We start from the raw sequence: 16,401 nt of genomic DNA, 5'->3' as shown, positions 1-16,401 counted from the left end.
AGATAAAACCGTTGGCTATACGATGGTTTTTTCAGGTTGTTACATCATATTACTGTATAACGGTTGCATGAAATCATTGACCTTCTCGAGCAATGATATAATGCAACGGTTGTATGATAGTATAATGCAACGACACTTCTAGAAAATTATTTTTGTGGCAGTTATATAATCCCAAATTTTGCATGCATACTCTCTTCATCTCAATAGTCAATCTCATTTAAAAAAAAAGTTCAATTTGAACCTTAGATATGGTCAAAATGAGTCCCCTCCAAAGACGGATCTAGATCATTCATTTTGTTAATTTTAAGATCTTAGCTTTTATAAACTCAAAATCATTTTTTTATTTTTTAACATTGTTCATCTAATGATATTACAGCCATCCAAAAAAATTGGAAATGAAAAAAATCCTTCTAAGGCCTAGATCTAAGCATCTCACCAAAATGAACGGTCTATGTTAATTGTGCTAAAAAAATACATTCTAGTTTGTGTTTTCAATTTTTTCATTTTGTGTGATTGTTCATTAGAATGAAAATAGTGTATATTTTAAAATTTAGATAAAACAAATGGATATAAGATGGTTTTTTCAGGTTGTTACATCATATTATTATATAACGGTTGCATGAAATCATTGGCCTTCTCGAACAATGATCTAATGCAACAGATGTATGATAGTATAATGCAACGACACTTCTAGAAAATTATGTTTGTGGCATTTATATGATCCCAAATTTTGCTCACATACTCTCTTCATCTCAATAGTCAATTTCCTTTTAAAAAAAAGTTCAATTTGAACTCTAGATATGGTCAAAATGAGTTCTTTCCAAAAACGAATCTAGACCATTTATTTTGTGAATTTCAAGATCTTAGCTTTTATAAACTTAAAATCATGTTTTTCTTTTTTAACATTGTTCATCTAATGATAATAAAGCCATCCAAAAAAATTGAAAATGAAAAAAATCCTTCTAAAGCCTAGATCTAGGCATCTCACCAAAATAAACAGCCTATGTTAATTGGGCTAAAAAAATACATTTTAAATTATGTTTTCAATTTTTTCTTTTTTTCATGATTGTTCATGAAATCAATGGCCTTCTCTAATATAATGCAGTGATTTGGGCCATTGGTCTTTGTTTTTGGTCTCCTCTCTCCTCTCTCTCTCTCATACCAGAAGGGTAAAAGTTGATCATAAGTTTGAATGGCATCCAAATGACTCATTCGACTAGTATTTTAAATCCAAGCCGTCTATCCAACCCCACCGACTTGCTTGATTTCCATTTGCCTCTTCGAAGGACACTAAGGGGATTTTAGCACATTGAGGTCAAATCCTATAAATTATATTGTCACAACATTAGAGAAATTTTAGTTCGTACTTTGTTTTTCTACAATAACACATATTCATCTAATCGATTTCACATTCAATGATTAATAATAAATGTGATTTTGTATAAAAAATAAATAAATAGAGTTATTATATGCATTTCCTTTTGAGGTAAAAGCTTTATTGGTTCTTGAAGTCTACGGTCACCAATAAGAGAGGTAAAAAAGTGAGAATGATACTCAACAAGGGGAGATCAGCTACCCAATTTAAGTGAGAATGATACTGAACAAGGAAGGATCAACCAATTTGAGAGACATTATAGCAATGAGAGATTCAGTATAGGAAAAATTAGTCAATTCAGAATTGGTCGAGTTAACCAAAATCGAGAACTGATCGAGTTTGGTTTTCCAAGTTCTGGGGGTGCCACTTGGGGAGAGAGGGGCACCCCCCAAGGACCAGCCTATAGTTGGCCGGTTTTTATATCGAATTAGCCGGTTTAGAACCAAGCAGGGCAAATTTTGTAAAAACCGGCTAATTTATCGAAAACCGGCCGATACCCACCTGATTTTATTTTTTTTATTTTTTTTAAACGTCTCACTCTCTCTCTCCCATTCTGTCTCTCCCTCTCTCTCTTAAGGTCAATGGGGGCTTGGCCTTCTCTGTCCCTCTCTCTCTCTCTCTAGAGAGAAGAAAAAGTTGGAAAGACAGATCAAAAGAGAACGACATAGAGAGAGGGCAGGGGCCTCTCTCTCTCTAACTTCCTCGCCTTCCGTCCCTCTGGCTTACTCAAAATTTTTTTATATTTTACACTAAAATAGTTTGGTCATGGGCCATATTTAACTTTTATATATATTTTGTAATAGTTATACTATTTATTTATTTTTCACGTCACATAAAATCAAAGTGTGAACATCACATACTTCGAGGCATCTACCTCACACATGATCACACTTTATCCTTATATGAGGGCTTAACTTATCTCAAATTTCAACTATCAAGCCTACTAGTGGTTTTAGTGGGCTACCGCTTTTTTTTTTCTCTTAATTTATTTTATTATTCATTAATTCTATTTTTTCAAAATAATCAGAGGTAATAATAAAATATAAATAAAAAATAAATATTTTCATAATTTTTGGTTTTTTCTGGATTTTTGAACATATTTTTTTAAAAAAAGTTTACTTGACCAACTCGGACATGTTACCCAGCCCTCGGCAGCGGCCCGGTTCAATTTTTCCTACACTGGAGAGATTATTATACTCAATAAAAGGGAAGAGGGAGAGCCAATTTGAGAAAGAGATTATGATACTCAACAAAGAAACACTCCAAGCATGCTCACCACTAACATCATTTGAAGACCGAATCATATTCCCACGACATTGAGAATGATCTTGATTTTCAAATAGTAGCCCCAGGAGCACAATAATGACTACAATAAGAGAGTCGTAGAGAGAGAAAGTGGGTTGTGGCCTGCTGCCGACCCATGCGCGTAACGCAATCATATAACGGGCATGAACCTTCCAAAGTGCTGCTAATCATATTACACTTCCATCATAACCCCTACTCAATCCCCACTAATTTCACCTCTCAAAACTCAAACTCTAGACCCAAACCTTGCTGTTTCTCTCTCTCTAAAAAAGACACCAAACCCTTGTTGTTTCTCTCTCTAAACTTGAGTTTTTGCAGACCCTCTACAAAATGACTCTAAACCCAATCCTTGTTTCTCTCTCTAGAATTGAATTCCTGCAAGCCCTTTAGAAGTCATTAAGCTTTGGAGGCAATGAACCCCTTGTCTTCTCTTTCTCTCTCTTCTCGCTCTCAACCACATCTGCAGTTCCTTCACCTCTCAAAACTCAAACTCTAGACCCAAACCTTGCTGTTTCTCTCTCTAAAAAAGTCACCAAACCCTTGTTGTTTCTCTCTCTAAACTTGAGTTTTTGCAGACACTCTATAAAAAGACTCTAAACCCAACCCAATCCTTGTTTTCTCTCTAGAATTGAATTCCTGCAAGCCCTTTAGAACCCATTAAGCTTTGGAGGCAATGAACCCCTTATGTCTTCTCTTTCTCTCTCTTCTCGCTCTCAACAACATCTTCAGATCCCAAGAGAACGTTGCTCATCAACCAAGGTAAGCGTCCTCACTTGAATCATATTTCGATGAAATTTCGTTGTCTTTTTCGACTTTGGAACAGCCGAAATTTCGCCCAACACTCGAAATTTTGTTAGAAATTCGTCCCAACTTCTGAAATAAAGGAAAATGGGGTAAATTTCCACTGAATTTCAGAAAGAAAAAAATAAAATACGAATTTTATTTCGTGCATTTCAGGACATTTTTTAACTTGTTTTCACTCATATTTTAAATTTCGGGGATTTCCTTTATAAAATCTTCAAGCCAACATTTCGCAAAACAATGAAGCATCTATCTTACGATGCAGGTGGACGTATGTACAGAGAGAAAACAAGAGAAGAACGAGGATTGCATTGATAAATATCCCTGAAAAATATCACCGACAATGGGAAAATTTCGGCGAAATCACGGCGATAAATATCGAAAACGCCACCAAAAAAATTTCATGGACGGAGATTTTCCCAGAATGGATCGATGAAGAAGAAGAAAACAGGAAACCCAAGTGTCCTCAAATTGCACCACCTGCACTCAACTCCACACTTCTAGAGAGAGAAACTCGGCATTATGACTTGGTGGTTGCTAAAATTCCATGCAAAAATGGCGAAAAAAACTGGGCAAGAGATGTTTTCAGGCTTCAAATCCATCTTATCACTGCTAATTTGTTGATGAGAGGCCGGAAAAATGGCCGGAAAGTCTCTGTTCTCTTATTGACTGAGTGCAGGCCCATGTTAGAGATCTTTAGGTGCAATGAACTAGTGGAACAAGACAGAGAAAGATGGTTATATAGAGTTGATGTCAAGAAATTAGCAGAGAGAGTGTCGAATTTACCAGTAGGGTCTTGTGAGTTAGCTCTAAAGCTAGAGAGAGAAACTGGAATGGTTGCAAGTTTAGAGAGAGAAAGGGGATATACCAGAAAGAGGGAGGCGTATGCAACTGTTTTGCACTCCTCTGAGGACTACGTATGTGGAGCCATAACTTTAGCTCAGAGCATAAGAGCCACTGGTTCCATTAAAGACATGGTAGTTGTAGTTGATAAAACCATATCAGGGAGCTCAAGGAAAGGATTAACAGAAGCTGGGTGGCTCGTTTTAGAGAGAGAAAGAATCAGAAACCCTAAAGCGAACAGTGGGTCTTATAATGAGTGGAATTACACCAAGCTGAGGCTATGGCAACTAACCCAATATGAGAAGTTGGTGTTTTTGGATTCGGACTTGGTGGTCCTCAAGAATATCGATTTCCTTTTTAAGCTCCCTGAGATGTCAGCTATAAGTAACAGTAGAACAATCTTCAACTCTGGTCTAATGGTGATAGAGCCATCACAGTGCATGTTTAGGGTTTTGATGAGAGAGAAAGAGAGAGTACATTCATATAATGGAGGGGACCAAGGTTTTATCAATGAGATATTTACATGGTGGCATAGAATCCCTCAAAAGCTCAACTTTTTGAAGCTTTCTGGTTCAAAAAAGGGGCTTGATTTGTATGGAATCCATTACTTAGGGGTGAAGCCATGGAAGTGCTATAGAGACTATGACTGCAACTGGAATGTTATTGAGCAGAGAGGTTTTGCAGATGATGGGTTTCATGGGACATGGTGGAAAGTGCATGATTCCATGGTTCCCTCTCTTCAAAAGCATTGCTTGCTTTCCTCCAAAGATAAGGAAAGGCTAGAGAGAGAAAGGGTGAGAGCCATGACCTTGGCTTTCAATGATGATGGGCATTGGAAAATCAATATTACAGACTCCAGGTTGCACTTATAGATATTAGTGAGAGGTAACTGGTAACCACTCTTGAAGGCAAGACGAGAGAGAGAGAGAGAGCGAGAGAGAGAGAGAGAGAGAGAATGGCCTTGAATTTCAAGAAGAGAGAGAGAATGGCCTTGAATTTCAAGAAGGGAGAGAGAGAATATGACTTCCTACAAGGGAGGAGGAGAGAGCAGCCTTGAATTTCTAGAGAGAGAGAGAGAGAGAGAGAGAGAGAGAGAGAGAGAGAGAGAGAGAGAGAAACGGCCTTGAATTTGAAGAAGGGACAAGAGTTGTCCTCCGTGTTTGTGGTGAATTTAATTTGTAAGTGCCTGATCATCTATGTGGCGTATAAAGTTCGATAGAGAGGGCACACGGAGAAGATTGAACCTTGGGCATAATGGCCTTTATCAGATCGGTCCATAGGAACGCTATACCATGTGTATGTTACCTGTATTATGTCACTGACTGGCTTATATATTCTTGATATCTATTTTTGCTTTTACTTGGAACAAATTTTCCCTTGGATTTGAACTTTGAAATGACATTGTTTTATTATTATTAATTTCTTTATTTTTTATTTTATAGTGGTTAGGGTTTTTTTTTTTCTTCCAAAGTGACAATCACTTTTATATGTAAGATTTCAACTCAAGTGGTTGTAAAAATATTATCGACTAGACTCAAAGTTCAAACGTAAAATTTTCAAACTTTATGATATACCTATGTCATCCAATTTTACATCTAAGTACGAGAAGTAATTTTAACTGTGTAACAAAGATAAATTGTCTCCCAATATATAATCCATTTTTTTCGTATAGTTCAACTGGACAAAAATTCACTACTTGAATAGTATTTAAAATGTCATGTTGACACCCTGCCACCACTAGCCTTGAGCCTATCCAAAAGTGTTCATGCTTTTTAGTGGGAAAATAGCATTTATATGGTCAAAACTATTTACAAAATTAACAGGGATCAAAATTTTCCATTAACATATAGAGTATTTATTTTCTATATTTTCATTTTGCGAAGGTACCTCTCTAAAAATTATCTTAAAATATTAAAATTGGTCTTCTATTGGGAACCTTGAATGCATTCCATTAAATGGACCCATCCTAAATAAGTAGGGTCATTTGGTCAGTGCCTCCCAAGTAGGTCAAATTCCTTAATTCCCTTGCTTGTTTAAGGTTTCCGAACCAATAACAGGGTTCATTCGAGTATTTTAAAGATATTTTTTAAAGAAGCATACGGAGTGATTGAAAATTATTAAGTAAACCAGTGTTAATTGAGATATTTTGACCCCTAGTTAGTTTGTAAGGTATTTTAACTCTTTGAATATTATTTTCACTTTTCTCTCTTAGAGAATATAAACTTCGGAAATTATTAGAAATATACTTTAATTTTTGTCTAATTGAAAAACAAGTATTCAATTTTCATAAACTTCGTCCTCACCCTTTTTTCTCAATTTTGGTTTTTTTTTTTTTATCAAAATAGCATTTACGGTAGTTGTATTACCGTGAAGACTCTATCATTACGGTACTTTAAGTAATGTAATACAGTAGTCATTACGGTTAATATGATTACCGTGAAAGCTATTAGTAAAAAAAAAAAATTTAAAATTGACGAAAAAAGATGTGGACGAGCTTTATAAAAGTTGAGAATTTTTTTCCAATTAAAGTATTTTTCTGATAATTTCCCTATAAACTTTCGGCCCTCTAATGCTGCCCCGTTGTACCAAAATGGGTAGTGCGCTATGCATTGTTTTTGGGCATGTCTCTAAGAATGAATCGGGTAGTGCGCTATGCATTGTTTTTGGGCATGTCTCTAAGAATGAACCCAAATTATTCCCAGGACATTCTAGGGGGCTATTTTCATAATGGAAAATGGTTCGATAGGGCTTCAGTTCTATCAAAATAAGTAAAGCTTCACTTCAGTGCTCATCAAAAATTGCCATTCAAGTGTTGAAAAACCTTTAATTTGATCATCTCAACTTGAAGAGTGAAAAAAAAAATTAGGATAGTAATATTGCAACAAATCATCTATACCTCCCATTTCTCTCTAAAAATAAGTGTTAACATATCTGCAAGATCTGTATTATTTTTTGAGTTTTAAATGTTATTATCAATGGTGGAAATTAATTTTAAAGCCATTATAAAGATCTTTTATGCCCAAAGTGATTTCCAAATAAAGATTTGAGATAAGTCTTTATTTTATTTTCATAAAGCATGGCCATATAGAAACTCCATCTTTTCATAATTGCCCCTAAAAGTTGTACATATGGAAATCGGGCTTGGGCTTGAGTAGTTAGCCGTTGACGTCAAACAATACACTGCGTCCCAAGTTCTATTCCCACCTGTAAACTACCTGAAAAAAGGCTCCTACAAATAAACGCTCTTTATTTCTAATGTTCAACCAAGTCATCGAAAGTGTGTGCCTATAATCTTATGGAGATGGGGCACCAGATGAGGTAACATGTACAAAACATTAAAATTGATAAAGGAAATGCACCATTCCATAACTATGTCGATGCATTATTCTATTACTTAGATTGTAGCTTCTCATACATAGTTTTAACGTGCATAGAGCGTACTGTACGGCGTTTACCACTAAGGAGAAATGCTTTTTTAAAGAAAAAGTTCGTATAAAGTTGCAATCTTACATTATAGAAGTACGGTGCACGTCAAAGATCATATCGAAAAAAGTTTTATGAAGTGAAACCTTCTAATTGATTGTCTCCACCTCCAAATATTTAAAAAATAGTGCATCTTATAAAAAAGTTATGCTGTCTAGTTGTCCTCAAGAGGTGTCCGATTGGTTCAATCTAAACTCTAATCTGATAAATTGCAGTGTGATGGTAGTGGTTGTGTTGGTAATGGTCTGATTCGTAGCAGTGATGTTGGCAGTCGGGTGGTGGCACGGAAGTAGTCACGATGCGGTGGCGGTGGCGTCAGCGCTCTAATGGTGGCAATAAAGGAGAGCTAATTTGAATTTTTTTACAACTTGATGCAGTTCAAAAGAGAAACTCAAATTAAAACTCTAATTATAATGGAAAAGCATTAAGAGACTATTTATAATTCAGAATTGATTCAAATGTCAAAAATCAAACAACCAGATCAAATGGGGGGAAAAGATTTTCATATGCGCCCAAATTGTAGCTTAGCTTAGAAACAAAAAGTGCTTCATACTCCCGAAATATGAAACCAGAAACAGTTTCTTTGGCTTCTCTCTCTCTACTCTCTTTCCTCTTTATTCTCTTAAAAAAAAAGAAGAAAAAAGTGTGATATCTTTATTATTCTATCAAAGAATGTGTCACTATAATAGTAAGCTAATACAATGGCACCTATCTATTGCGGAAAAAAAGAAAAAGCAAAGAAATAAAAAAAAGACGCTGAAAATGGCATTTTCTTTTCATTACCAGATTCCTCATATAAGTCCAACCACCTCAAACGCCGTCAACTCTCTCGCTAAAAACTCATCGCTCACGCTCTGATCTTTGTGTCTCTGTCACTGGCCCTTCGCTCCTCCAACATCTTCACTCCCACGTACCTAATCAGGAAATACAACCACCAAAAGGCTCAGTTTAGAGAGAGAGAACCACCAAAAGCATCACTTACAACACAGAGAAAGTGGGGAGCTCTTCTTTACCGGCCAAGCATCATGACCGTGGCCTGAGGATTGGTCCCGGGCGAATGCGAGAAGGTGGAGCCATCGACGACCCTGAGGGCCTGCACCCCAAAGACCCGATACTGAGTGTCCACCACCTCCCCCATAACGCAGCCCCCGTGGTAATGCCATATCGTCGACACCGTTCTGTGGCAGAACTCAGCCACTGCATCGTCGTTGCTCAAATTGGCCGGCAACCGCACATCATCCAAGTACCAGAACTCTCTCTCCCCAAAATGCCGCCCTGGGAACTTGAACTGGTCCATTGCACTCGTCCCAAGAACCCTGGCCACCAACCTCACCCCTTCCATGCACCTTTGCAAATCCAACCCCTCGTCAAAATAATTGAACCTCACCAATGGATTGTCGCGGACATTTGAGGAGGCCAGGCGTAAGGAACCGCTCGACAGGGGGCCAGGAATTTTTGCCATAAGGGAAGCAATGTTGAGTGGGATAGAGGAATACCGAGGAGAAAGAAATAAGGAACGAGAGCGGGGACTGAATGGGAGGAGGTTGGAGGCAGCTTCTAGAAAGACATTGGGGGTGATGGCAACAACCTGGATGAGGGAGAGTGGGAGGCGGACAGGAGAGACGAAGGAGAGAGCATTCCGGGGGTTGTCGCGCATGGTGTTGCCGACAGCGGGTAGGTGGTGGGCGACCGGGATGCCCCATCTGATGAGGCTGCGGTTTGAACCAATGCCGCTCAACATCAACAGTTGGGGGCTGCCGATGGCACCGGCTGAAAGGATGACCTCGCCCCGCGGCAGGAGCATGGCGTGGTGGGGCCGCCCTTGGAGATCCGCATACACCACGCCAATGGCAGTGGGTCGAGGCACACCAGTGCCTGTGACGGACGCACAAATGAGAATTTCCTTCTAATAAGTGCAAGGAATTCTTTTGAGGAGGGGAAGGTATTTCTATTGGATATTTTCATGTGCTTTCCACCAAGATATATTTTTTAGGAAAATTTCAACTAATGTCTTTGTAATTAGCAGACACGGTTTCTATGAGTTGATGTATAAATGAGACACCTCTTAAAAAGCTATTTTTAATATGGATTTTTGGATTTAATTTTACACGGTTTCTATGAGTTCAGGTAAAAATGAGACACCTCTTAAATATCTATTTTTTATATGGAAGGACATGTAATCTCCAACATGGTGATCATGAACATGAAAAAATCTTACTAAAAAAAAATCATGAATATGACAAAATAAATAAATTTTAAAAATGAAAAATAATAATTTTATTAAAAAACGTTTAAACTGTTATTTTCAATTGTTTTTAGATGGACTGCCTATTTGCATCTATCTTTAAGAGGGATGCTTTATAACTTGGGGCTGCATATTGTAGAAATGCGGTCCAACCCATATGAAACAATTTTCCTAAAAATAAACTCACTCTGTTGACATTGTACTTTCATGATTATTTTTCAATTTTTAATTTTTTTAAAATACTCTGGCAAAGGGCAAATTGTTACCCCATTTTGCAATTAAACCACTTAGAAATTTTTTTGAATTTCCAAGGCAAAGCATATGTTTTTTGCATAATTAAAAAAGAAAAAAAAAAACTTTGATATGCAGGTTGCAACCTTACTTGTAGATATAAAGCCAATAATCTACACCATTCATTTTATTTGGACAGTGTAGATTTGATATTGTGAAAAAATACACCACTTTTTTATATTATCTTGATACTATGTGAAAAAATACGCCACTTTTTTATATTATCTTAGAAAATGTATTAAATCTACACCCTAACTAAAATAAGCGGTGGATGGTATAGATGGGAAAACAAGCCCCTATGTGTTTTTTCAAGTAGATTAGGAGTTAACCCGTTTTTTCAAGTAGATTAGAAGTTAACCCGTTTTTTCAAATAGATTAGGAGTTAATTTTTTTTTAAAAGTAGTAGAGAGTTAGCGTTAGTGATGAGAATAAAAACCACAACATGGTGACTAGGGTGTGGGGTAGTACCACCATAACCAAGTCCCTTTTCTTAGTTTAGAACATTACAAACTTACTTTTTATATATAACGCAATCACTTTATACAAACCCCACCCATTAATATGTCTCTCGCTATCATGTCTATTTTTGTTTTTTTGTTTTCTAATATACTCCCAAATTAGATATAATAGTTGTGGCACATATGCTGCAAGAAATGACAATGGTCCAAAACTAACAACTATAAGAAGCAAAGTAATTTGGAGCTATTATTATTTTTTACTTGAAATCAAACTAGTAGTTTTGGACTACTTTGAGCCATTTGAACTTTGAATCTATTCAATGCGACTTCTATAACCACCCAATTTGAAATTTAAGGAATAAAAGTGATTTTGACCTCTTTGTACAAAAATAAATAATCTCTCTATAAACTTTTCCAAAGTAAATAGCTTTGAATTGGTTTTTTTGTGCTTTTTATAAATAATTTTGGACTGCTTTTATTCTGTACAAAAAGTATGAATAAAAGTGGTTCGGATTTTTTTTTTTACAAAATATATGCTTTCAAAAGTCAAAATGCTCAAAACAATAACAGAAATAATTGTATATAGAGGCTGAAAAGAAAAATCTCAAGCCATTATCCGCGTTTTTGACCTCATCCAAACGTACAGGAAGAATAACAAAAAAAAAAAAGGGGCAAAAAACTAATCAAGGAACACGAGTAATTTATGCACACAAAAACAAGAGAATAAAATACGAAAAGGGCCAACTTTTGGTGAAAATTTCTCGAAAGATTGGTTAACCCGTGTTATTTTTATTTTTTTCTAAAATTATCTCTGGTCTGATGATGCCATCCTCGGAACAGTTTAATTTTATTTATCTTTTATTGTTTTATTAGTAAGGTATTGCCCAGTCTAAAAAGTAGGATGAGGTTGGTATCTTCAAACCGCCTTATTTCTTAACAAATAAATGCGCTTAATGCGGTTTGTAGATGGCAACTTTGGTCTGCCTAAAAGAGCATTAGAGAAGATGGTATGAGAATGGGCAGCTCAGACCCGCTTTGAATGCTTAACAAAGTGGGTCTTTGCAGTCCCAGGATGGCACGCACCACATAAACAGTAGTAGGCCGATGATGCTAACATCCGATCGACGGGGCACTGCCCCAAACGTTAAGGCACAACCCTAATATAAAACAAGCTCAAAAACAAATTAAAATGTAGTCCCATATGGTATCTTCGTACTGTAAGAAAATTTTGAAAAATTAAAAAACCTCATGACCGACTTTCCGCGTAATTTTAACCTGACTAATTTATTTTCTGTTTTTTCGCCCGTATGTAATTCACTCAAAAATTAAAACATTTTAAAACCACAGAATCGGAGAGTGTCAATGACGAAGCCTACTCTACATGACCAGAAGGTACTGGTGGGCCACCACATAAGTTTTTTTTTTTTTAAAAAAAAACGCACCAATCAGAGGGAGAGAGAGAGTGTAAAGTGTTACCCTGAACAGAGGTGAAGAGCACCTTCTCCACAGTGGCGTGCAGCGCAACGTGAATATTCTCCGGCCTGGCGTAATTCAACAGGTCCGCCGCACTATGCCTCCTCCGCGTCCCGTCGAACGTGGACCCTCCGATCTTCGTGCCCTCCACGTGGTCCAATCTAAACCCATTGAACGGCGTAACATTGGCCTCCAGCAATGCGTCCCTGAAGTCCGCCTGCCACGTCGTCAGCCTCGGCTGGAACAAGACCGCCCGCTCCACCCACTGGTACGACCGGTTCACGAGTCCCATGTCCCAGTAACCGGGCTTCCCGGGAGCGAAGAAGTCCGGTTCGGCCCGTGTGTAGAAACCAGCGTTGATGGCGCTGCTCCCGCCCAGAACTCGTCCCCGTGCGTTCGGGACGCCGTCCTCTGACTCGAAGCGCTGGGCGGGCGAGTCGGGCGAGTTGTCCTCATTGAGGGTGGAGAAGAAGCCACGAGGTGAGGAGAGAGCTGGGTAGGAGAGGGGGTCGGACCCTCGCTCCAAGAGGAGGACGCGCAAAGAGTTGGGATTGGCGGAGAGGGTGGCGGCGAGGGGGCAGCCGGCGGTGCCTCCACCGACAACGATGTAGTCGTACTCATCTTCGGCCGGGAATTCGGTGGCGTTGAGGGCTAGTTGGACGTACAGGGGTTTAGTTCTTCCGCCACCTTTACCTGAAAGAGAGAGAGGTTAGAAGTTAGAAGTTGAGACAGAGAGAGAGAGAGAGATGTTAGAATTTAGGAGTAAGGAAGTTACTAGAATGCATATGGAGAGAGAGGTTCTCTAGTTGCAAAAAGCGAATGCGGAGGGGGGCAGAGAGAGGAGCAAAGAACTCAGCTGTACTGGCAATGAAGCGAGAGAAAGAAGATCGAATGATTCTTGTCAAAAAAGAGAAGATCGAATGGAATGCCTGCAAGTCTAGGGAGAAGGCAGAATCTAGAGAGAGAGGGAGAGAGGAGCAAAGATCGGTTGGATGCCTTTTAGCTCAAGAAACAGAAGAGAAATGGTCGTGAAAATGCCTGCTAGAGAGAGAGAGAGAGAATGAAAACAGAGACTAAAGATCGTGAAAATGCCTGCTAAAGAGAGAGAATGAAAACAGAGAGTAAAGATCGTGAAAATGCCCGTTAGAGAGAGAGATTAAAAGCAGAGTAAAGATCGAGAAAATGCCTTTGAGAGAGAGATTAAAAACAGAGGAGTAAAGATAGTGAAAATGCCTGTTAGAGAGAGATTAAAAACAGAGAGGAATAAAGATCATGAAAATGACTGTTAGAGAGAGAGAGAGAGAGAGAGATTGAAAATAGGGGGCAGTAAAGATCGTGAAATTACCTGCTAGAGAGAGCTAGAGAGAGTTTAAAATGCTTATAAAGAGAACAAAAGGGAATAACATTGGTAAAAAAATTTGAAAATATATATGGAGAGGGGTTAGGTAGAAGAAAAGGCGGTGAAGATCGGTTAAACAAACTTCTTGCAAATTGAGAGAGAGAGAGACAGAGAGGGGCAGGTTACAATGCCTGTAAAGAGAGAGAGAGAGAGAGAGGCAGGTTACAATGCCTGTAAAGAGAGAGAGAGAGAGGCAGGTTACAATGCCTGTAAAGAGAGAGAGAGAGAGAGAGAGAGAGAGAGAGAGAGAGAGAGAGAGAGAGGCAGGTTACAATGCCTGTAAATGTACAGCAAAGAAAGGAAGTAAAGATAGCTTAAATGCCTGTAATTAATACACGGAGCAAGATTGAAATTCCTGTGAACGTTAGAGAGAGAGAGAGAGAGAGGACTAAAGATCGATCAATCTGCCTGTAAATTACTGCATGGAGACGGGGAGTCAAATTGTCTAATCTCTTACTAGAGGGAGATAAAGAGGAAGGTGGAGATGAGCTACAATGACTGTAATTGATGAGAGAGAGAGAGAGGTAAAGATAATCACTGTAATTGAAGAGAGAGAAGCCGGTGAAGATGAATTAAAATGACATTGAAGAGAGAGAGAGAGAGAGAGAGAGAGAGAGCTGACCTGGTGAGGCTTCAATGAGGAGGGGAGGTTTGAGGAGGCAGAAGAGGAGGAGAATGAGGTACATCATGGTACAAGCGTGATTGAGTGCGAACCTGTATTACTCCTCAAGTAACTACAAATGCGTGTTTTAGAGAGAGAAAGAGAGAAATGCTTGCTTCTTGTAGGTTGCAGAGAAGGGTATGAATTGTAAGCAGCAGCGAGAGGCTTCTCTTTCCGAGGGTTTCAAGGGTTTGAATTGGGGAGAGACGCAAGAATTCTGGCTCTCTCTTCCCTCTTGAATCTTGAATTCTTGATAAGAGGGACGCCCAAACCGCTTCTCTCTCTATTACAAAACAATTTCTCTCTCTCTCTAGAAAATGAAAACTATACTACACTCCATATTTAACCAAAAAAAAGTTTCTCTCGCTATCTCTGTAAAAACAATCAGAATTTGCTCTCTTTCTCACTCTAGAATATGAAAACTACACCACCTTTGGTCTCTCTCTTGTTTCCCGCCTAACAGGACTCCGCCTTCTTTTTCTCTCCGTTCAATTCCTTTCTTTTTAGGGAAAAGTTTATATAACGCCCAGGCTTTAATCAAGCAAATTCGAGCCTACCACAAAAATTTCACTAAGAAGAGGTTGTTTTGATACTTAAATATCTTCAAATTGATCATCTCGACTTCAAGATGGATGAACATGAAAAAAAATAGATTTCAAGTTTTGAAAAGTAATGTATTTTGTAACGTATTTTTTGACCGTCTATTTTCAAGTTTTCATAGATATATCGGTCTACACTATTTTTGAAGCTTTAAATTTTATAAATAAAGATGAAAATATATTTGAAAGTTATCACAAAGATTTCTAGTAAAGAAACCACATTTCTAGATACCATTTGAAGGTAGGTTCTAATTTGATTGTTTAGAGCCGAGGCTCTATACAAACCGCACCCTTCTCTTTATTACCCCTACGAAGGACAGAACCAAAAAAATGAAAAGAGAAAAATAAAAAAGAATATATTTAAAAATAAAAATCCAGATAAAAAAACGTTTAAAAATATAATTTAATTTCATAACAATATAAATTATAATCAATATTAGGGCTTAAAATATTTAGAAAAGTCATACTTAATTTATTTTTGGTTAATATCCAATAAGAGTTATAAATTCAAAAGAGGAAATGTTTATATAAGATGCACACCTAAAAAATCCATCGGAAAAGGTTTTGATACTTAAAAATTCTAAAATTAATCACCTCAGCATCTAGATGTATTGATATAGAAAAAAATTTCAAGTTACGAAAATAATGCATCTTGTAATGGATCATCTGAACCATCTATCTGTAAAAATTTAATTGTTAATAAATCTGCTCAATATCAACATATTCAGGTTGTTAAATTTCATTTTAGGGGTGATAAAAAATTTCCATGCCACCACAAGCCTTCATATTTCGGCATTATGTCGAGCTGCGCCTCATTCCAATATTATAAGGTTTTCATCTTTTACAAAATCTCACCTAACAATGATTTAAATACTACATGGGCAAGTTTGTTTCGGAGAAATTTCAACTTTGGGAGTCGTAGTTTCCGAAGTATATTGCCAGAGAAAACAAAACATTTTAGGAGGACCAAACTATAACCAACTTTCACTTGTGAATTTGCCGTTGGAGGATTGAAGCTCACCTGCTTCCCCACTTCAAAGATCATGTTGTTGCTTTGGTTTCCTACATTTTGCTAGCAACCTTTAAACCATCAGATTGTGCATCAAACAGTTAAAAATAAAGAAGCTAGCAAGATGTAGGAAATTCAAGCATCACAGTATCATTTTTTCGGATTCACTTGTGAAAAGTGAACCTTAAACTTCCCAAGCTACTCAGTCAAGTAACAGAGTGGTTAGAGGAAAGTATCCATTGATCAATAGCAGTGCTCCACACGATTACAAAAATCAAATGAAAGAGTCTTAATTACATTCTTTGAAATTCCCAATTGTTTGCCTCATTTTCTCCATCTCCTCAGCTAAAATGGATTCAACTGTCATATGGACCTCTTAAAAATGGATTTATTATCTTTTGTTTCATTTATTTCTATTTGTTTAGAAAACCATTCAACCTTAGCGGCTAGAAACCCATT

General features: G+C 37.6%; 2 protein-coding genes across 2 annotated transcripts; one reads left to right on the top strand and one right to left on the bottom strand.

Moving 5' to 3' along the window:
- The first annotated feature begins 2,894 nt into the window (after positions 1 to 2,894).
- Positions 2,895 to 5,694, top strand: LOC18440897 (UDP-glucuronate:xylan alpha-glucuronosyltransferase 2). Its single transcript, XM_011627561.3, has 2 exons — positions 2,895 to 3,439; positions 3,747 to 5,694. The coding sequence occupies exons 1-2, from the start codon at positions 3,354 to 3,356 to the stop codon at positions 5,194 to 5,196; spliced, it is 1,536 nt and encodes a 511-aa protein (XP_011625863.2). The 5' UTR covers positions 2,895 to 3,353; the 3' UTR covers positions 5,197 to 5,694.
- Positions 5,695 to 8,440: 2,746 nt separating this feature from the next.
- On the bottom strand, positions 8,441 to 14,560 carry LOC18440898 (Glucose-methanol-choline (GMC) oxidoreductase family protein). Its single transcript, XM_020671366.2, has 4 exons — positions 14,296 to 14,560; positions 12,278 to 12,967; positions 8,821 to 9,682; positions 8,441 to 8,721 (listed from the first exon to the last, which is right to left on the bottom strand). Exons 1-4 carry the CDS (start codon positions 14,360 to 14,362, stop codon positions 8,655 to 8,657), a joined length of 1,686 nt encoding a protein of 561 aa, XP_020527025.1. The 5' UTR covers positions 14,363 to 14,560; the 3' UTR covers positions 8,441 to 8,654.
- Between the last annotated feature and the right edge of the window lie 1,841 nt (positions 14,561 to 16,401).

Source organism: Amborella trichopoda, chromosome 1 (genome assembly GCF_054954075.1).
Source record: "Amborella trichopoda isolate Santa Cruz 75 chromosome 1, AtrichopodaSantaCruz75HAP2 v2.0, whole genome shotgun sequence".
Taxonomy (NCBI): Eukaryota; Viridiplantae; Streptophyta; class Magnoliopsida; order Amborellales; family Amborellaceae; genus Amborella; species Amborella trichopoda.
The sequence above is the reverse complement of the archived record's forward strand: the minus strand, read 5'-3'. Positions and strand labels throughout refer to the sequence as shown.

Bases quoted from the DNA above. Each gene is read 5' to 3' on its own strand.
- LOC18440897 (XM_011627561.3), top strand. From the start codon at position 3,354: ATGAACCCCTTATGTCTTCTCTTTCTCTCTCTTCTCGCTCTCAACAAC. The intron at 3,440-3,746 runs GTAAGCGTCCTC...CTTACGATGCAG, and splicing joins AACGTTGCTCATCAACCAAG to GTGGACGTATGTACAGAGAG.
- LOC18440898 (XM_020671366.2), bottom strand. From the start codon at position 14,362: ATGATGTACCTCATTCTCCTCCTCTTCTGCCTCCTCAAACCTCCCCTC. The intron at 12,968-14,295 runs GTCAGCTCTCTC...TCTCTCTTTCAG, and splicing joins CCTCATTGAAGCCTCACCAG to GTAAAGGTGGCGGAAGAACT. The intron at 8,722-8,820 runs GTAAAGAAGAGC...TTTCCTGATTAG, and splicing joins ACGGTCATGATGCTTGGCCG to GTACGTGGGAGTGAAGATGT.